The 21,976-nt window shown below is 37.1% G+C and overlaps 1 protein-coding gene across 6 annotated transcripts in view; it reads left to right on the top strand.

The window, feature by feature from the left end:
- The window catches only part of ANAPC10 (anaphase promoting complex subunit 10), a 37,350-nt gene extending 18,255 nt beyond the window's left edge, over positions 1-19,095 (top strand). For 3 of the 6 annotated variants that reach the window (XM_075708645.1, XM_075708646.1, XM_075708651.1), the window contains exon 5: positions 18,736-19,095. In XM_075708645.1, coding sequence (XP_075564760.1) covers positions 18,736-18,966 — 231 coding nt within the window. In that variant the 3' untranslated portion in view covers positions 18,967-19,095. Of the gene's footprint in view, positions 1-9,297; positions 9,378-14,336; positions 14,381-18,735 lie in introns of those variants that run through there. The other 3 variants (XM_075708647.1, XM_075708649.1, XM_075708648.1) reach the window with 3 other exon arrangements.
- The last annotated feature ends 2,881 nt before the right edge of the window (positions 19,096-21,976 follow it).

The raw sequence follows: 21,976 nt of genomic DNA, 5'->3' as shown, positions 1-21,976 counted from the left end.
TAAAAACATGATTTTATTTTGGTTAGAAAACAAAACAGGAAAAATGGCATTTGGAAAAGAAAAGTCTGAAAAACAGTCTAGTTAGCTGCTAAATAAACTTCAGAGGTGAAGGTTTAAAAAAAGCACCAAGATTTGTAAAAGGCAGGGGATAGTGTATTTCACCTTAAGGAAGGGACAATGTGTAATAAGGGATTTTGTGGTTTTACAGCTCGGTGCATGTGTTTGAAAGCTGTTCTCTCAGCAACGTGGGTGGCAGGTTATGCTACCATATAATGTATTGTAGTTGGCTCTCCACACTTGTCAGGGTTAGCGTTCAACCATTCGGAAAATTTTCCCATTGTTCTATCATGTGAACCAAGGCTAGTGTTGAATTCCCAATAACCTTCTGCAGGAAAAAGAGGTTTAATTAGAAAGTTTGAAATTTGATTACTTCTGTTATTGTCTTAATGTACTTCTCTCCAATTTAGGTGCTTATCTGCAAATGCAATCAATTTTTGCTCAGAAAGATAAAAAACAAACTTAACACTGTACTGCAGTTGCTTCAACACTTTTAAAAGAAAACTTGTATACTCAATTCTGTCTTTCTTCAGCGTTAACACTCTATTTCCATCTTAAACATGTTTGCTTTAGATGGATCATAGCTTTTGGCAGCTACTGCATTTTTAGCAAATAATACTGTTTCTAGTAAGAGTTGCAAAAAAAAAAAACTTTGTGTGAGGTCCTTGTAAACTGAACCTTGGGAACGTTATGTTATTTCTGTATTTTCCCTTCTTTTGTGCTTCTTCTCTATTTGTGTCATGGTTATAAATTACATCGTTTGAACTAGAGAATTAAAAACATTTTATTTTGTGATTCCTGTAATTTAAAAGAGTATGTTTGTTTTATGTGTATTTTTAATTTTTACCTGTTATTTCAGAGGCTGGCACACGGAGAAATAAGCAATTATGGTATTGAAATTCCATTGTGCCAGCACCTCCAGGGCATAATCCAAAAAAAACAGAAAAATCGCCTGCTGGGTTGTATGCAGTATGCTTGTGTGAACATCAGTGTCTGCTGTTCACACATCATTTTTTACTGAAAGTTCCTGTTGGAATAAAGGTTCTGTGTTTGGGGAGTGCACTGGGATATTTGTTGGTCAATGGTTTTTCAAAGTTTGTAGGGATGTCTAATTACAGTTTACTAATGTAGGCTCACTAGATACTTCTTGCAGATAATCGTTAATGCCTCAGAAGTAAGAGAAGCAAGCAGAGATTTGGTTTTGGCAACATAAAAACCATATCAAGAAAGAGCTCGATGCTCCTTCTCTTCATTTTAAGCATTCTGCTTTTGAAGACTGGACGTGGGAGTGAGGAATAAGGTGGGTAGGTGGAGGGGAGATGATAGCATGACAGAAGAGACTCAAATACTTAGTTTCCCTGCTTCAATATTTTAACCCATTCCCTTTGTTTCCCCCTCCCTTAATGCAAATGTGTTGTCTAGTTGACACTTTAAAACAGTACAAGTGTATCCAGCATTACGGCTTATGCTGGGTTTCAGTGTGCAGGCTCATCTAGAATGTCTTCATGGTGCTTGATCAGATCACCCTCCTCAATTGATCAGAATTCATTTTAACTGTGGTTTACAAAGCATGTAATATTGTTCACTTGCAAACTGTAGTGTGTAGCAACATCGATTTTCTCATTTGTTTTTAATCTCTCTGCACTTGGGCATATTGTTGGTAGGCAAACTGTTTAATGCAGGGACAGATGATTACAGTTCCTAGTCTTTTGCTAGATTCATAAAAGTTAAAGGAAAAGGAAATGATTCTAAACCAGATTATAAGGTTCAAGCTAGGTAAAGTGTGACAGTTTACCTTGATACTCAAGATAATTATCTATTTATCTGACTGAATAAACACTGCTAAAGTCCTTCTGCTAGTATAATTGCCAGTGGCAAATGATGTCAGTGTATGCTTGCCAGTATAGAAATTATGCTTTTGGTTATCTATCTAAAAAAATATTACAGACTGACTTCACTTGTGGTGTGGTTTTTTTTTTGTTCCTGCCCTCCTCAACTGTAGTTAAGATTGTGTCATATGACCACAGAACTATATACAAGTGTGTCTCTTTCCTTCACAGCAGTAATTGCAAAAGTGTATGTCTTTCCTTTTTACTGTTACCAATATGGCAATGGGCTAGTTCCTAGGTATAGGTTATCTTAATTTCTTTTTCAGATTAAAGCATAATGGTTTTCCACCCAGGTGTGGTCTTCTGTGTTAAACAGCAAATTACTTATGAGTTTATGTTACTGTTTTTATAACTTCTTGTGAACAAATGTGCTACAATCCATTGCAGAAATTAGGTCAACAGGTTGTTTGGGAACAGAATTAGATCTTTTTTTTTGATCATTGACAAGGGGAGTGCCTGCACTCTGAATTTCCATACAGTGTTAATTGCTGTAACAACATGCATCTTTTAGTTTTCCTTGCTTGTAAAGATTTGAAGAGAAGCTTCTAGTAACAATTTTAATTGTGTGTGTCCCCAAAGGGAAACTGCTGTGTGGATTGTCAGTTAGGTTTGTTTCTTGGATGTTTGAAGAGGCTCCTGGTCACATAAGGCTTCAAGGTTTGGGCTAAGGAAAGAAAGCTGAAAAATGCTTATTTTCTTTGTTTGCCTGCTCTATGCTTTTGGGGAAGTGTGGGGTGGGGTGGAGGGAATGATGAGTATTCTGGGAGGAATCCAGACAACCTGACTTTACCAGTTATTTAGCAGAGCAAGAAGGTAGGTACCACTGAAGAAACTGTCTGGAACAACAGACTCTAATGTCTAGGGAGCAGCATGCTAGGGAGGAGGTCTTACAGAAGCGCTTTCTGATATCGGCAGACCTGGACTTGAAAGGGAAATTATGTTTTTCTGTAGTAAAGGGCCCTGTATACTGCATGGAAATTGTTAAAGAGGGCTGTTTACCTATTTCCTCTTCCTTTTCTTCCCCCCTACCACATTGTACAACCATGCTTTTTCCCATACTTGAAGTTCCCCAGACCTGAGAAATCCAAAGTTATCTGCTCTGGTTTTGGATCCCATATGTAAAAGAACATCGTGGGAGTCCAATACTGATTGCCAGCATTTTCCTTGAAAGATTTAAAACCGAGTTCTTTTGTGTCAAAGATGATATAAGATGTTGTTCACTCACTCCTGCTTTTATCTTTCTGAAGAGGTTGCTAGCCAGTTGGAAATATCTTCCAGTGGCATTTGAGCTATTTTTTCCCACAAACTGTGGATCAGGATTGGGAGGATAAAGTCAGTGAATTATAAATAATCAGCTTTGATTTACCTGATTGTCTTCAGACTTAATTGTGGAAAGTAATCCTTAGAGGGAGTACTAGATAATTTCAAACAGTGAGAAGTGCTAAATACGTGCAGAAAGGTCAAATCAAATATTGATTCTGATCCCTCTGGGTGCTACTAGCACACTATTAAAAAAACCTTCAAAGAGAAAAGCCAGCAGCTGACATTTAGTTTGCGTTAAGCATAAGAAAAGAAGATACAAAATGAATGGGAACTTTCTAAGATACCCAAGAACTAGAGAGTCTTGTGCTGTATCTCACCTGGTGCTGGTCAACTGGCACACCACACCTTATTTTCTGTTTCACTTAAACAATTTGTAGGTAACAGCAGCTGGGAACATCCTGTGATTCTCTCAACCACTCTTCTTTAACAGTTTAGCAAAGGGGTTAGGGGGAGGAAGTGGCCCCAATATAGAAGAAATCAGGAGCCAATTGGTCCACCACTTACTATTTTCTGGCCTGTGTTGCTTCCATGTTGTACGTATCTTTATTTGCATCAGTACAAATTCAATCAGTTTTAACTATTTGTAGTAGGTATTGCCTCGTGGCAAAGTTATCAGGTGCTGCTACTAAGTAAGACTTAAAAAAAACCAAACCCCAACCCCAAACAAATCCATAAAATGCACTGGATATGCCATGCTTTGTCAGGCCAACACCAAACAAACAAATTTCTGTAAATTCAAAAGTAGTGTTAGCATGCATAAACAGTAGTAAGAATATATTATTCTGTATCTCTAAAAATGAAAAGGCAGACTTTTTTTTCAGGTAAAAGTAGAACAACAAATGTATTTCATGTAGGTATATGAGGGGGTTTTATCATTACAATCATCATCTTGTGTTTTTTTTTTATTCCTGAAGCTTAACGTTTTAGTGGAAATCTGAGATTATTCACAGTGTCATTAAGAAAGTAGTTATGGAAAGGAATGCTGTTCACATGACAAGTTAAAGCAATCCTTGAGGTTCAGAAGGAAATGCTACCTGGACAAATACAGAGTTCTTGAGCAGAGATTCAGTTGCCTCAGACCTATTGTCATGACAGTCCTTTCTAGAGTTAGGTCTTGTTCCCTTGATTGCTGAAATGTTATTTTGGTCAGGGATCACGTGTCTGCTAGGAGCTTTGAGAATACTGCTAGGCAGTGTCTACATCGTATTCTTTGCTAAGTTTTTTTTGGGGGGGTGGGGGGTGGAAATTGAATGTGGTTTTATCCTGTTCCTTATCTCAAGTAGTGCATAGAAATGTTTCTATAGATCTGAAGTATAATTTATTTCTTTGAGGACTGTTCTCTGTCTTATTCTCTCATAAGATAACAGGGATCATGCATTTGAATCAAAAATCTTTCCCAGGGTTTTCCTATTTTCTGCAGTAACACATGAGAGAGGGTGGAACGAGTGTGATAACGTAGCATATGTGTCTGGCTTGAGGGCCTGTGCTCTCTAGCCTTCTTCGTCCAATTCCCACACTAGGTTTATCTCACACTCCTATTTTATTTCAGAATGAATTTTGGAGTGCTTTATGTCTCATGTTAAAGGAATGTTAACAAATACAGTTTTTATTGAGGCTTTTTATGAATGCTGTTCTCAGTCAGTCTTTGAGTGAACCATGAGAGTCTAGCCCCTAATACTTATTATGCTCCTTTTTAAGATTTTTTTTTTCCCCCTCTGTATCTGTCAGAGGTCAAATTCAACTCTGTGTATGAAGGATTTTTTTGGATAATTTCTACTAGCAAATGCAGAAAATCCTAATTTGTTTCTCTTGTGTTGAGATTCATTTGTTACTACTTAGCAAGATGATGTTACTGAGGATAATTTGTAAGGTTAAATCAAGTCATATTTTGTTTTCTCATTGTTGCAGAAGGAGTTGCAGTTCCATATCAAGAGAAATGGTTTAGTAAAATTTTCAAGTAGGCTTTCCTCTGTTTGAACAGGTCTCTGTTGTGATTATGACGGTCACCATGTTTAATGGAGAGGTTTTCATAAATCAGCTTTGGGTAAATCTAGCACTGCTGGGGTAAGAACTTCCATTGTGGAATTATTAGACTTTCTTCTTTTTATTTACACTGTCTGTCATAAGGAGATAAAGATTTAATTGCATAGCAGAATTAAATTAAGCAGAGCATGTGTACCCACAGGACATTAAGGTACACAGTAAGTTGCATGCATTTGTAATCCAATTCAATCAGCTTGTTACTGACTTCACATCTCTTAAGCAGTAAGGTGATATCCAACAGTAGCTCTAAATTTAGGACTTAGGCCTATTGGTAAGCAAGTTTTCAATTATGTCATTCTTGTGTTTTGTTTTTTCCGCTGTCCCCTCATTCTTCAGGAACATACAAGATGTAATTTTATTTTGATTCTCATACAGTTTATGCTGAAGAACTGATATTCTTACATCTGTTGAACATAGCATTAATACCATTCCAGACTGCAGTTTATAGTAGGCATGCTGTTGCATTAAGGCAGTCATTAGCCCAACACTGTATAGCTCCATCTGAATATCTTTTTGAACTGTACATTCTTTGAGTAAATGGTGACTTGAGGAATCTTTGGCTCCTAGGAAAAAGTCAAGAAATAGAGTTCATCTAGATTGAGAGAAGCAGAGTCCAGAGTGTGACCTCCACATTAAACAATGAAGCATAGCGTTGCATTTTTCTGGACACACTTAGACATGGATTTGTAAGAGAGCACAAACAAAAGGTGAAAACTCTACTGCATTTGCTCCAGTATGTTAAGGAAAAAGAAAGTGTGTGTAGATGTAAAATTAAATGCTTCCATTGGGCAACAGTCCTGGTTCCAGCTTTGCAAATTTATGGAAGTGTATTCTGGCTCATATAAAACTACCCAGCTGAACCTCTGACAGATATACTCCTATTTCTTCTCTTTTAAAGTTCATTCGTACGAAAATATATCTCCAGTGAGACATGTTTATGAATTTGGGATCTTTCTCAGATGAGACATTGCATTGCATTTTAAATTTACACAAATAGTTTTCACAACAGTCTCTTGCATTTGTTTCCAATGAGTAAATATTCCTTGAGTTGAGCATTACATCTGCTCTGGATCCTGTGAAATGTTACTCTGCATTTGCTTATTGAAATCTGGCATGCTATAATGAACTTGAGTAATGTTACAGTTTATCAGGTTTTGCCCCACTCATCTTTACTGAGTATCTGCATCCACAGAGTCCTTATCCAGATGCAAAAATGTTTTACTCGTTTGTATACTACACTTCTGCAGGATTTGGGAATTATTTACATAGGTTTAAGGTCTTTAAATTCCTAGAAATGAAATGAGGGAACCCTCTTTCATTCTCTACTTCTTCAGAAACAAGTAATTCCTGTGGAACCAGGAGAAATGCTTTCACTTAACCCCAGTGTTTTTTGTGTCTTACAAAGCGATAACTTGTCCTCTTGCTGGTAAAGAATAAGTAGGATTTTTTTTAATTTGGTAGCACTTGGAAATAATCTATTGCAGTCTTTTTCTAACAATTACAGTCACTCAGGAACTACATTTTTGTGTAAAAGATAAAATGTTAGAGCCATGCAGTTTTGTGGGCCCATCTTCTGGTAGGAGATCAGAAATCTAGTTCTCTTCAGTGTGTAATAAGAGCCCTTTTCAGTGAGGGGAATGTTTTTCTCTGTTTTAGATGTACTTTCTTCCCCTCACTTATAAAGGGTGCTTGAGAACTAGCAGCTGTCTGCTGCTACCACTATTGACTTTTTAAAATCTTGTGATATTCCCATTTTCTTGTATTTATTCACTTCTCTTATTAATTTTCTGAAGTATTCCAGCATTCTCTGGGATGCAAAGTGCAAGGCATGAAGTGTAATCACTAGGCTATCTCTGCTAAGTTAGTCAAGATGATTTGATATAGGATTAACTCTGACTAGTTTTCAGACACTTAAATCTTCACTTAAATATTCATTGCATAATCTGTTTTTTTCAAATACTTTCTTTGTATAATTTAACTGTAGCTATGTCTAGACATATTTCCTGGTTATGGCTAAACAATTTTGAAGGTAAATTATGAGCTGGTTTTTTTGCACTTTCACACAAACATAATATTGTTCCATTATATACATTAGAACAAATGGGAACTGCAGACATCGGAAGTAAAGTTTTCATCCATTTTGCAAACCTCTGAACCTTTGTAAGATTAGTTATTTCCCAGTAGTGTTTTCAATCATTTAAGTTCCCTTTGCAATAAATTTGTGCAGTGCATCCATACAGTCCATTTATATTGTTTCTGCTTGTACCCAGCAGTTCTGGTTTGGAAAAAATTGATAGGACCTCTCCTTTATGCTCTGGTATCTCCTGGTTTCTGATGTCTTAATTCTATTTGCCTTAAGGTTATGATGTATAAGGCCATCACTTAACAAGTAACTACTGTAGGATTTTCTTTTAAAGCACTTGTTTCTTTGCTTACAGGAAATTCTGCTTATTCTCTCCTTTCTTGTAGGATTCTATGGTGTTCTGTTACCTTTCATAAAAGGCAGCTGCCAATATTAACACCTTGTCCCATTCTTTGGTAAGCAGTCCCATTTGTAATGTAAATTTACCTGAACTTCAGAGGGGTTTTTAATATGTTTTCAGACTTCTTTGCTGTAGCATGTTCCACTGCTCTTGTTCAATCTGTTTTCTGTTCTACATGTAGAGCTCTCTGCTCTTTCACTTTCTGCTATACTATCTCCTGGTTTCCCCTACCTCTCTTCAGTAGATGGTTGAAGTGCTACTGTCTTCCCTGAGAGCAGGCTGACTCGCCTGGAAATTGTAGGAGATGATGTCCTTATTTTGGGTGGATGCCTCTTTGAAGAGGGACTAAGGTTTTTAGATCTTTGTACAGGAATTGGAAAATCTTAGGGCTTTTCAGTGCTTTTAGGAGGGGGGAACTCAAATTCATGACTTGGATAAGAATTTAAATAAAAGGGCTAGTAATGTGTCATCTTATGTAATTTTTAAGAACTTTGTGTCCCGTTTCCTTTGTTATGAAAACCTTAGTCCACATACTTAACCGGATTTTTTTTTGATAGTTCTGTCACTGTTTTGTGTTGTGACTAGAAAGTTTGAATGCAGATAATGCCATTTGTTGGAATGAACTTGGGAAATTGTAGGGTGTTTTGGTTTGTGTTTGCTTTTTTGTAAAGCAGTCTCCCTGTTTTTCTTCCTGTGTTCTGATCAGGTAAAAGTTACTGGAAGGGTTTTCAAAGAAACAGTTCTATGAATCACGTTTGCCGTGTTAATGCCATCGTTTGTTCCCTTTTTACAACAGTTGATCCTTTAAACATAATTCTTAGAGAATCTTCTGGTTCTGTTCTGTATTGTCACACAGCATACCAAAAAGGACCTGCATCAGCTGGTCATCATCTGCCAGACTCCTACTTAGTAGGATATTTACCTTTTACCTTGTGTATATGGGGTCTCCTCTTTAGTTACTTGTCCATAAAATGAAAAAACATTGCAGTGAGATAGGCTTTTATGAATCGAAGGGCTTCCCAAAAGGTACGAAATGTTTGATTTCGCTAAATGAGATTTGTACTTCTTTCTAAATGTGCAGTGTTGGCTATATATTTTCTAGTAATTTTTTGTGGGTTTTTAAATGTACTGTTTCCTTTCTCCCACCTGTATCTATAATATTCTGAGCTACTGATAATTTTAGTTGGATAGTACCCTGGTTTTTTTTTTAAAAAAAAAAAAAAAAAAATCCCTTATCCCTCTTTCAGAAAGCTGGAATTTTGGAAAGTTTAAAGACTTGCAGCAAACCATAGCTTTCCTACCATTCATTTTTAGGACCAGACTGTCCAGATACAATCTGTTCCAGTTTGTCTGCAACTTAGACTTTAAACAACTTAGGTACCAGAAGTAGGCAAACTGAAGCAGAAAGTTTGTTTTGGGCTGCATTACCTATTTTTGACACTGTCAGCCAGGCCACCACTCTAGAGCATAAGCGCAAGAATTTTTTTTTGTTGCTTTTTCAGCTTCAGCGTACTATCTGCCAAGCTCAAGGGAAGTAACTGAGATTCACATTGGAGCCAAGTCCCTGTAGGTCTGAAGGATTTCCCCTGATACCAGGAGTCTTTTCAAAGTTTAATAGCAGTGCACCTGCAAAGGTATGGCATTCCTGTCTATTGTGACAGCTGGTTAATGAGACATAGGTCCCAGCAGGAGAATGCTAATGAGCTTAGGATATGTTTACCTTCCCTTCTTCCACTCTTGACTGATCTCTAAATGAATTATGAAAAGCATTTTTCATTAAATCAGAGAATCCAGAATTTCACAGCTGTTATGACTGATGTCAGTTGGAGACATTATTTCTTCTGGAGCAACAGGTTCCTGTTAAGATGGAATCTGTTTTAGCTGAAACCAAACTAAACTTAGATGACTTCATGCTGTGGGTTGAAGGTTTGCTTTGGAGTTTTAGGCCTTATTTCCATACACGTGCATATGAAACTCCATGCTAGACTGCGTTGTCACTCTGTATTTGCTGATTTGCTCACTCTGCTTTCCAAAGGGACAGGGAGAAGGTTTTTGTATTTTTCTTAAGTTCTGGTGGATAGGATGGCTGCAACTTAAGATATACACAGACAGGCAGTCCTTCTCTAATGAGATTTAATTTATGGATGTGTCAAGCATAAACTGTTATGTAAAAGTTTTGTTGAGCAAGGTCACTTGAAAAAATAGGATTTTAAAGATGTGGGACTTGAGTAAACTGTCCAAGCTATTTAACATTTTTTGGCCTTCTCTGAAACATTGTGTACATCTTGAGACATGTATTTTTGTAACAAATTTTGAGCTGCCTATGCATCATCCCTCACAGAACGTATTTTAAAAAAACAGTATACATGGCACAACAAATGTGAAAACAGTGTTCCTTTCCTTCCAGAGAGACTTTCCTAGCAAACAATCTGTGACAAATTCATGATGGTTTCTGCGGATATGTTTTCTAGAATGAAGAGTTGTTTTCAGCCAAATTCTAGAGGATGAAGTATTCAAAGATTGTTGTCTATTTTTTTTTCCTTTTGCTTGTTCTTTTTCTGCCACCCAGAGTTAAGCAGACAATATTTTCTGAAATTACAATTGAGTAAGACAGTTTTGGCTGACAAATCCACAGTAGCTGAGCATTTGGCAGGCTCTTTATTTGTCTCTCAGGCTGCACGTACCTGACTGTACAAGTGTTACCAGCAAGGGCTGTGAGTAGATGCTGTAGTGCAAGTGTGATGGGCAGGGTGGTGGTTGCTTAAGTACCACGGACAGGGGCCCCTCCACATGTGTCCAGACCACTGGTGTTATCAGCCTGTGGCACTTCCACCAAAGTGACTTCATCAGTCAGGAGTTTGTGGGCAGTTCAGCACAGCCTTGACCCCTTTGCAGGCCTGAGTGCTTACTATTCTTTATCACTTGATACTTTTAAACCAGCTGTTTTTCCTGTGAGTCCATCATAAAATTCTTGGTGTTCCACAGCATGTGCAATTGTACCCCATTTTCTCCCATTTGACAGTAGTCTTATGTGCATACCTACCAGAGACTCCCCTTGTGTCTAAGACTTAATTGTTGTCCTCTTACATGCTCCTCATCTGATTGCATAAGATTTCAGACAAACTATGAGGGCAATAATAATGCAAAACCTGACTTTCCCTGTTTAACACTTCATGGATTAAATTTCAATGCTGTATTCTTCCAAAGCTTATTCCTGTTGTAGTATTGAAATTCTGTCTGAACCAATGAAGTACATCTGGGAAAAGAGTGTATTGTTTTATCAGCAGAATCCTTGCTTTTTTACTGTATGGGGAAATTCTGATCAGGCTACCTCATTCTAAAAAATATCAAAATGGACCAGTCAACAAAACCATTTCACAAATTGGCTGGTGAATCACTTCTGCTATGTGAAACTTAGGTTACATCCTAGCTCAGTTGATGTCATCTGCTTGCTTCGGAAACATGCCTGTTTGTGATCTACAAGGTGTCTGCAGATCTCCATCCATTCAGTTGCATGCCTTATGTGTAAAAACTAGTTTTCACTAAAGTTTTCAGTGATACCTGTATAGAAGCATGATATTTTTAGTTCCAAGCATTACACTAGCCTCCAATTTAATGGTTTTATGCTATTTACCAAGTATTGTTTTTTAAAAAAAACTTCTGTGGTTTGAATCCTTTTTGCACCTTACTCTGTTGCTCTTTCACAACTTGTCAAGTGTATTTAAAACTTGGCGGATCATATTTTAAAGGATGGGATCCTCTTAGGGGGATAACATTGTCTTAACTGATTCCTTACCCATCAGAGGCTGTAACTCCAGTTTTCAGATGTCTGCTTTTTACCAGGAGTTCACAGTGAAAGATCCTCAAGATGATGGTGAGCTGCTTTTGCTTGTCATAATAAAGCAGTAGTGTTGCTTTACAGAGCATTTTCTAAAGAATATTTAATGTTTGCAAGACTTCTTACCACTTCATTCAACAGTTCAGAAATAAGTGAAATGAAGACAAGTTATGGGTGATTCTGGACATATATACACTGTCACTTACAAAAAGCTTAATTGCATAAACTTGAATTGGCACATGATACATTTGAATATTTTATGGGTACAAATGATTCCGAGAGAAGCTCAGCAAGATGTTTTGAAAACTGATCTGTGCAAATTGAAGTCAAATTTAATGCATTCATGAAAATTTGGCCTAATGTATTTTATCATTTTTCATAGTGTTTCCCTGTTACATTGAGCTCATTGAGGACTTCTGTAGTATGTTTTCAGGGTCTCTGTGGTCTAGTTGACTTCTATGCTGCTTATAGGCTCAGATACATATTCTGTGACAAATATTTATTTTGGTAATCTGTATCAGTAAACTTTTACTTTTTCTAGCTTGGCTTGTGTGTTTAGTTGTCTAAACTGGGTACAACTTTCTAACACCTGGGCATCGGTTAATTTTTACTGTTTTACTCTGAAGCAGAATAGTCTGAAGAAGGAGGTTCTATAAAACTTTTTGCAAGGATCTTTTTGACCTTTCTCTTTTTCAACCTTCCTAGTCTTCCCAAAAGTTATTTCTTTCAGCATATTTGAACAAAAGGCTTATGATAGGCATTTTTAGTAGTTGCAGGTTTCACTGCCTAATATAGCTTATTCTGCAACTAGTCTCCTGTCTGCCCAAATCCATAGTTGAATCTTCCTGAGGGATGGACTGTGTTCCTCTAGATTCTTCAGGAACTGATGTTTGGAAGAATGGAAAACTTCTCTTACCTAATGGACTGAAGTTAGATTTCTTGACCGTTTAAGTAGGTGACTGATTAAGACCACAGAGCCACCTCCTTAGGTGGTCGTTGCTTCGTTAGAGCAAAGAAGTGTGCTTTTCATAGTGGGTCCTTTGAGCATGTTTCTGTGTTTCTTGTTAAGCTGCTGGTGTGGTGTCCCTCCTTTGACTCACTTGGAACTTGTGAAGTTTCTTTTGGACATGCTTCATTTTTCTGCTGGAACTGGTGCATCACTGCTATTAACTGGTTCTCTTCCTTCCTAAGTGAAGTGATGGCTGAAGCCCAAGCTCTGCTACTTCATGTGTTGACAGTTCCAATACTTGGAATTATGCAGAGGTCTACTGATTCTGAATCCTGGTAGCTATATGGTAGGACATGGCAATTATGGAAAGAGAATTTTGGCAATTTAGCCAGCCTTCTTTCTCCTTGCCAGTTGTTGTGAAAACATATTTGGATAGCTGTAAAAAAAAAAACCAATGGCTAAACAGGGAAAAACCTTTTCCATATTTGATCGCTTAACTTGGAGAAAGTCTGTGCATTGATCAATACTTCACTTCTGAAAATAGCGTTTATTTCCTCTGGAACTTAGTTTTATAATGTTCTTCTGCTTGAAAGAATACATTATTTATTGAGAACACCTGCTTCAAAAAGCTAAGGGTTTTTTATACAACTGTATGGTAAAAACTACTTAAGCACATAGGCAAAATCATATTTGTGAAGAACAGTCTAGCCACTACTTTTAATTTCAAATGTGGCTAAGTCACTAAAATAAAAAGAAGCAGCTTTAACAGTTTTATGAGACAAGTAGAAGGGGTAAAATCAAATGCTGTTTGGTTTCACAGCCTGTTTTCAGGGCCAACAACTAGAAATATGTGTTGCCATTTGGATCTGGTAGTACAGAAGATTAAATGGAAATGTGATGAGGTACCAGCATCTCACAATCATGTTGTGTCATGGTGAAGCTGTGATGACAGCAGTAGTTCTCCAGCTTTCTGTCAGTACATGTGTGCAGAAGAGGATTTTTTTCTCCAGGGGAAGAAAACAGGCTGCTTTTTCTTCCTATATATGCAAGGAAAAACTTATTCCCCTGAAATCTGGGAGCCCTGTCTAGCATACATTCTGGGATGTGTTTGTAATGACCCTGAATATGAAACTATTTACAGTGTTTTTTCCTTTCTGTATCTTCACAAAAGATATCTTCATAGGGCAACAAAAATCATGTATTGTTTCAAGGATGTTAGCCTACACTAAGTATAGCAAACAACTTGGGTCGGGTTTATAAGCCTATTAGAAGTAGCAGTTTGAATTGTATGCCACTTTGAAGACACCACAGAATTTAAGCAGAATATCATTGAGTATGGAAAAGAGGTCAATATTCAATTTAAGTAGGATTAAGTACAATAGGAAAGCCTTCTTTGGGTAAATAATTTCCTATCCTATAAGGAGGCCAGCAATACCAGTGTAGAACAAGCTTCCTCTTAAAAGCTCTGGTCTTGTGTTCAGTCATCTTTCTGAAGTGTAGCCTCAAGTTGCTTTAGCCTTTTTTTAATTTTTATTTTGTTGTGTGGTTTGCATCTTCTATGGTAGAACACCCATTAGTTGCAATAGTAGCCTTGCCAAATGTGTATGGAATTCTGTAGAACCTCTGAACTATACAATAAAGTGAAGAAACAGGGCTGTTAAATTGGTTGGGGGACAGATTTCCATTGAGAATATTATTTCTGCTTTGGCTTTCAAAATAACATGGATGATTGGAGTGGGAGTATATGTCCGTAGGTAAAGCTGTAGCACGCAGAGGACAGGAAAAATAAGAAAGCAATGGAGAGAAAGCAGGAGAAGAGATAGATAAGAGTGTGTAACAGCAGCAAAGGACAGGTGAGTGATTTTTCCATTTCAATTTTTATCCCTTTGTTCCTTTTTGACTTTCATGCTCTTGTCTATCAATTGTCACAATTTATAGTATTAGAAGCAAACTTAAAAAAAAAAACACAACCACCCTAGGCTTTTTGTATATTGTATGTAAGATTAGTCTAGAGGAGCAGGAACTGTCCTGAGTTGTTAACGTTGAACTCGCACTCATTCTTTCCTTTGTTTCCCCTTTTTTAACCGTTTCTGGTAAAGCACATAACAGAAAGAAACTTCCAATTTTTAATTTTACTCAGGCAATTAATAATACAGCTGATTTTTTAAAACTTTCCTGGTAGCCAGTTAATTGTGACTGATTTTTTAATGACCTACATAGGAGGAAAAAATACAGGAGGAAACTTAATCTCATAGTGGACTTATGCTGTAGAGTTGGGGTGAAACATGTATATACATATATGTATGTATATACAGTGGCTAGTGCTTTTAAAGAACAGGGTTGACAGCAAAGTCAACTGAAATGGATTTAAAGTATAATATTTACTATAGGCAGAGCTGCTAGTGCCACCTGTACTTAAGGTTGTGTGACCCTTTCCATTTTAAGGCTTAACTCTTAGTTACTTTATAACTTTTGCCAAAGTTCAGTTCAGACAGATTTTTCCATGCCAGATGTCTGCTTTGGGTTGAATTTTTTTGAAAGTTTCAGCCAAAGCAGTGCTGTTCCAAGAATAAGGCTAGTGAAAAGTATGCCATTTTGCTTGTGTGAGAATATTCTGGTATCCTTCTTTGATGCTCCAGTGCCCCCAAGCTCTGAAGCAAGGATTTGAAATTTGGCAACAGTTCAGCCTTTGTGTTGAGGATGTGCCTTTTGCCTCCCTGTAAAAATCCACCCAAATTTCCAGACCGGTTTACAAGGCTTTGAAAGATTGCCATTTGCATGGGCTTAATAGGAATTTCTTAAAACTTCACAGTAAGTTTCCTTTAGATTCTGTTCACACTGGGAATGCTCCAGGCAGAGTAGAGCTGCGTATTTCATCCCACTTCTGCTAGGAATTGTAATGGCTGGATCTGGGTGCTGACATTGAACTAAAGAGTGGGCAACATTTTGTCTTGTACTACCACTGCCTACTCCCATGTCCTGTTCCTTCTCCCTGGGGAAGGACCTGGGCCCTCTTGAAAAACAAACTGCCTCACTCATCTGAAAGAGCATGACAGATCTGGAGAATAATTTAGGAGTGTGTGTGTGTGTCTGGTTTGTACCATTCCTTTGGTCACAGAAAATGTGTGTATATCACCGGCAAAATACTACTGCCTTTTCTAGTGGATGTTCAGATAATAATAGTTAGGTTTTGTTGTATCTGAACTTCATAGTTGAGTGGGTCTCAAGGTTTTAATCATTTTACTGAACTATGTAGGCATCAATTTAAAAAAAAGTAGATTCAAAAAATGTCACAGTACAGTAATGTTATTTAGAGGGCAAAAATCAAGAGCTTACTTTTTTCAAACATTTAAGCCTAACTCAGACCTCTTGCAATTAATACGTTGTAGTACAGCCTCCAACTTTGTCACGTGTTGCATGCTTTGTCCAAGAGGCAACTCTTTGATTGGAATGGGGAAAGCGGTCTATTCTGAGGACAAGTTCAGGATTTATACAGTAAAGGATCTGTATTCATCATCCAATCAGAAGTTGGAACGTGTGGAGTAAGTGAAGCAGAGATTTTGGGAATTAAAAAAAGGCTTTGTGGCTAAGACAATTAAATGGTGCTTGATGAATTGTGTGGAATCTCTGCTTAGGCATAGTGTTTTTACATGATGCACCGAAATAACTGTTGCTAGGTGGCTGCTCATACTGTGTGTTTTGGTGGCTGGTTTGAGAACTCTTATAAATTCACAGAAATGCAGACACTTCTAACTGCAAGTGAACTCAGTGGGAGCTAAACCTCGTGTAAAATACTGTATGTTACTAAGGACAGTAAAAATCACGTTCAAAGTGTGTGAAATTTGACATCTGGAACTAGGGAATATTTTAATCTAATTAACCTAATGCCTCAGTTGTGTGTTTTACAGATGTAAAAATTATTTGTCCCATCTCTGTAGAAAGGCTTGTGAAGCAATTCATTGCCTTTGTAGCAGGACTGAAAAATAACATGCTATAAATAAAGCATGTGACCAGCTCCCGTTGATCAGGGATGAAACAAAGCATTGATAAACATGTAATCAAAAGTGTATTTATGTAATAAGATACAGGCATATTATTACATTAGTAAAATTATCTTTGCAACTCTTAACTTTCCAATGCTTACCTTTATGACCCTAATAATTCTTTTAAAAGATGTGAATTTAATAAGCATCCAACTTTTGTACAAATAGTCTAATTTTGCCAATCCCTTGGTACCTCTCTTGGTTCTGGAGGTGGAGTCATTATTTCACTCTTTGCAATTTCTTTCCCAATAAAGCTTGTAAACCTGAACTGTATTGGATCTGTCTGAAACCAATGGTGTCAACCTATAGAAAGTGGTACATTTTTACTGTATTAACTAACCCATTTCATACTGATCCAAGCATAGAAATCCCAGTATTGTAGCTCTGGAACTTAAACTTTTCACTTTGAATCAGCAGTCAGAACTTGTAAACTGTGAGAATAATATTAAAATGCAAGTTTAATTAGCAATAACTAATTTAATTCTCTTCTAAATCGTAGCCACTTTACCTTATACTAGTTGAATAAAATATTACTGGCATACTCATCCTTTCTGTTCACTGTGGAGATGGAAAGCCTGTTTGCTCAAACTGTTGACTTACTACCTCACCATGACAAATTTCCCCTTTGTAAAGCTGTTTCAACAGTACATCATTTTTATCACTTTGTAAAGCCAACTGTTACCTGAAGTTTCCTATGCAAAAAAAAGATTTTGTAGGTTTTTTGAAAGGGACAGGGTTACAATAAGTAAGTGAATGTGTGTTTGTGGAAGTGTCTAGCACCCAGAGTGAAAAGATTTGCTGCTAAGGTTTAGTGAATTTAATGCTTTGGAAATTATTTGTTGGAGAGCCTGCAGCAGTGGAGAGTTTTGGATTGTGGGGTTTTTTAAGGTGGAGGTGTGAGAGAGTTTTTTGTCTCTTTAAACTTAAAGTAGTCATCAAACTTTTTTACTCGCTTCTTGGGCCATTTCCTCAGGGTGTTTGCTGCCTCTGAAAGAGTAGATCTCGGATGGGTCTTTTGAAAGCTTCAGCAAAGGCAAGGCATTTGACAGGATGTTTGTCATGCGGTATTTTCAGGAGAAAGATGGGAATTTTGAGCTGCTCAAAGCATAGATTTTCCTTACAGGAACTCTGCTGCTAAGAACAGCAGTCTTATTTGCTTAGCTGTGTGAAATCCACTTGCTTGTGGACAACTGTTTTGTTGTGTTTTCTTCCCCCCCCCCCCCCAAGACTTCTGCTTACTTGTGTGCTCTTCCATATGTGTTTTGAGCTGTGCTTTGAAGTTGGGCAACTAGCTTTAAACAAAAGCTGTTACCACACTTCTGCATAGCATCCAGCTTGATTTCAGCATGCTGATGTGGCAGTGATGTGGTTTAGAGTTAACAAAATGCAATTCTTTGCTTGGTTTGACATTGGTTTCTGTAGGATTAAAGAAAAAAAAATCATATTACACTTGGTCTGTTTTTATAAAAGCCAAGTCCAAATGGACCTTAGAAAGTGATTAAATGGCTGTGCAGCAATTATTAATTGGCCAGGCATCTGTCTTGACACATAGGTGAGATGAAGTCTGTGAGTTATCCTGTATTTTTTCCTCTGTCACCTTCCTCCTCCTCCTCCCAGTCCCCCTAGTAATCTAAGGAATTTCTGAAAACCCAGACTTTGTGTGGATTTAGTTTCCTATGTAAGTCGTTCTAGCATATTTTAGTTCAGAGTGCCTAGATACAACAATTTAACTTTAAGATGCATATTTTCTGTCATCTTTGAGCAGTGTACTTCAGTAACAAGATCCAGATAGTACTGCTTTGACTTTCTTGAATTTATACGCTGGAGTTTTTTATACTGATTTTTATTTTAAGATTATGGCACAAAATAAGGGGTAGATTCTGAAAGGCAAAAGTAAACACTACAGTAGTCAGCTGAATTTGTGTCCAGTTACACCAGCAGTAAATTAGCTATGACCATTCAACTGTACTATTTCAAATTCATTTGAAAAAGTAACTAAAATCTGATTTGCAAGACTCTGCTCTATGAAACAGGCTTAGTATGCGATCATTTATATTACAGTATGTTAACTGTTTCTGAATGTTTTGCTTTTTTGTCTTGTTTTTGGCAGCAACTTGAATTAGTGGAACCAAGCGGCTGGATTCATGTTCCTTTAACAGATACTCATAAGAAGCCTATTCGCACGTTTATGATTCAGATTGCTGTTCTAGCTAACCACCAAAATGGAAGAGACACTCACATGAGACAAATCAAAGTGTACACCCCGGTGGAAGAGAGCTCTATTGGTAAATTTCCTAGATGTACAACGATTGATTTCATGATGTATCGCTCCATAAGATAAAATTTCTTAATAAGAAATAATAAAGGCATTTTTTGATGGCAGTATCATTGCTTAAGCATTCAGATGCTTAAAGAGCAGGGTTTACTTCAGTGTAATTATATCTTTGTTTATACTTTGTATGATCTTGAAATAAAGATAATCTTATGTTAAAGTATATTGTAGTCTGTAATTTTGCATTACTTTTGCTTGGAGTCTTTGAGTGCTCTTGTACTATCTGAGAGGAAGAAAGCCTGGGCACTTTAAAAGAACATGTTTGTGTCCAGGAATTAATAATTGATTTGATATAACACCATTTTTTGGGGGGTGATTTCTTACCCTAATGAACATGCATGGAAATAGTTTGTTTATGATATTACTGCTCATTCCTTTTAGGTAAAAGTTGTTCTTTTTAAAGAGCATTCTTCTGGAACAGATATGGTTTAAAGACATTGCCAGTAGTATTTTCCCATCATTGTTTATGTTAATGTATTGTACCCTTTTCTGTATAGGTTTTTTCCTGCTTAATGACTGTCTACATGGATTTAGCCTTCTTTGTAACTGTGAAGTAGATCAGAATCATAGAATATCTCAAATGGGAAGGGACCTATAAGGATCATTGAGTCCAACTCCCTGCTCCTTGCAGGACTACCTAAAACTAAACCATATGACTAAGTGTTGTCCAGGTGCTCCATGAACTCTGACAGGCTTGGTGCCTTGACCATTTCCCTGGGGAGCAGCCTGTTCCAGTGACCAATAATGAAATGAAGATGACAATGACATGAAGAAAACCAAACCTATCCAAATTACTCAATGTGGTGTATACATTAATATAGATATACTGAGTATAGATCATCTAAATGTGATAGCTCTTCAAAACAGGAGGAGTTAGGAATGCTTGAACATCGTACAGTAACAGCAGAAATGAATCTGAAGGTCCAATGCACCTTCTAAAGTACTGAGAACTCAAGTGTATAACACAAGGTAACCTCAGACTCATAGCATGGAGTTTCTTTAACGTGTGTTTTAAAGTAAAGAACACTGCAAGGAAAATGTGTATTTCATCTGCTTGCTATGGGTAGGAATGTTTAACACCTCTACTAATGTCTCATAATCTCATTAGTAGTTATTTTACATTTTAAAAAAATTAAGTAGGTTTTAGAAAGAGAGGCTGTTGAAGTACAAGGGTTTCTTTTAAAATGTTCAGTACTGATCAAACCCATTCTTCCTCCTAACACCATAAAAGCTGATGGTAAATCCAGACTAATCTCAGCCAAGGAAAACTTCTGACAGTTGTCTTAATTGTGACCAAAGAAAGGCTAATAATAATGGAGGCTCATCAAACAATTGTTATAGAGAAGTCCATGTCTAGCCTGAGTTCTCTATTTAAATGTGGATTCAATCATTTCAGGAGGACCTTAATGGTACTTTACCTTTCCATATAAAGGGTGTATCAACAGCAGAATTTCTGTTCAGCAGAAACTGGTTGAACTTGTGCTTCTCACCAAGTCTGTCAGTTCAGTGGATTTTATTTTATAGTGTCAAGGAGTTGTACATTCCTGTTCACTTATTTGAAGCAGAGTTTGTACTTCTGATGTCCCACTTCATATTTTTTTTTTTGTCAACACCCCCCCCCCCCCCCCCCCCCAACCAAACTCTCAAACCCCCTGGATTTATCCCTTTATTTGGTTAAGTTATTGATAGATTTTTAAGAAAGGGGATTATTAGGCATGCAATTTTCCTGTTTTTCTCCAAGAAGGTAAGACTGCAGTTATCCATCCTAGCTTTGTATTGTCAAGCTGTTGTTCCCTACTTAATGTTACCACAGATGATTCTCTGGTAATTCTGAACTCTGGTCAGTAACACTTAGAATATTTTGATTCAAAGAAACTTCGAAGTATTATTTTCTCTTACATGTCACTCTACATTGTTTATTCTGTACTTCAATAATACATGTATAGTATCTCATTGGTTTACAAAGACCAGTTCTGGAAATGGACATGAATACATTCTTCATGAACCATCCCTAAGAATGGTTCAGGTAGGAGTTCAAGGGTTCCATGAACAATTAAATGTGTCCAAGTTAAGGGTACATATTTCAAAGTAGCACCTATTATCTTTAGGCTAATGAAGTCAAAGTAATATTGCTCTATGGTCAACATTATCCCATAGACTAGGAACAGGCCTGTTGGTGCACTTTTTCCCTGCCGCAGTAGGCATCGGTTTTGGATTTTTAGAGAGCTATTCCTGCTTTTATTGATTTTTTTTTTTCAGGGCTCCAATGTCTGTGCAGGATAGGTGCCAGTATTTGTCTCCAAAATTTGGAATTTTTATTCCTGACAGTGTAGTTGAATAAGCTGAAAACTAGCTTGACTACTTATCGTGCTACTCTGAAATCATAGATGGTGTTGAAGTGGTTTTAAGAACCTAGGAGACGTATGTTAAACCGGATGATGTTAAGCTTTACTGTTGGAGAGAGAAACTGTACTTACAAATTAAATTTAATGCAGTACTCTTAGTAGATGTTAAGGTGCACAAAGCTCTTTAAGGCTGTAGTTACACTTTATTCTTTGATCAACAGCAGATCCAGTCTGAAGCTGCACATTCCAATATTTTGTTTCTACTTTATTGCCAGAAATTACTATCTCCATGATTGAGCCCCTTCAGATGCTTCCATGGCTGTTGACTAAACTGCATCTGTGAAACAGTTAGATCCTTGGACCTTCCTTGGCCCTTTAAAATAAGTGTATTCTTAGTATTGGGTGGAAGCAAGTAATCTGTGGTGAGACCGTGGGAGTGAACAGTGAGTCATGATGATGAGGGTGGGAGTAGATTAAAAGGGAGAGTACAACTAGTAACTCCTTCAACTGCTGCTGACAAAATAATATATGACTATGCCCAAAAGGCAGAATAAAAATGCAAACTCATTACTATAGTTTGTGTCTTGCTCTTTGATATTCAGTGTTACTTGAAAACAAGTGCAGTGGCCATTCTAAAGCCATCTTAAATCTTTTCTGTGTTTCATAACAATTGT

The sequence above is a fragment of the Pelecanus crispus genome, chromosome 4, assembly GCF_030463565.1.
Source record: "Pelecanus crispus isolate bPelCri1 chromosome 4, bPelCri1.pri, whole genome shotgun sequence".
NCBI classification, from domain to species: Eukaryota; Metazoa; Chordata; class Aves; order Pelecaniformes; family Pelecanidae; genus Pelecanus; species Pelecanus crispus.
This window is presented reverse-complemented; position numbering and strand designations above follow the sequence as displayed.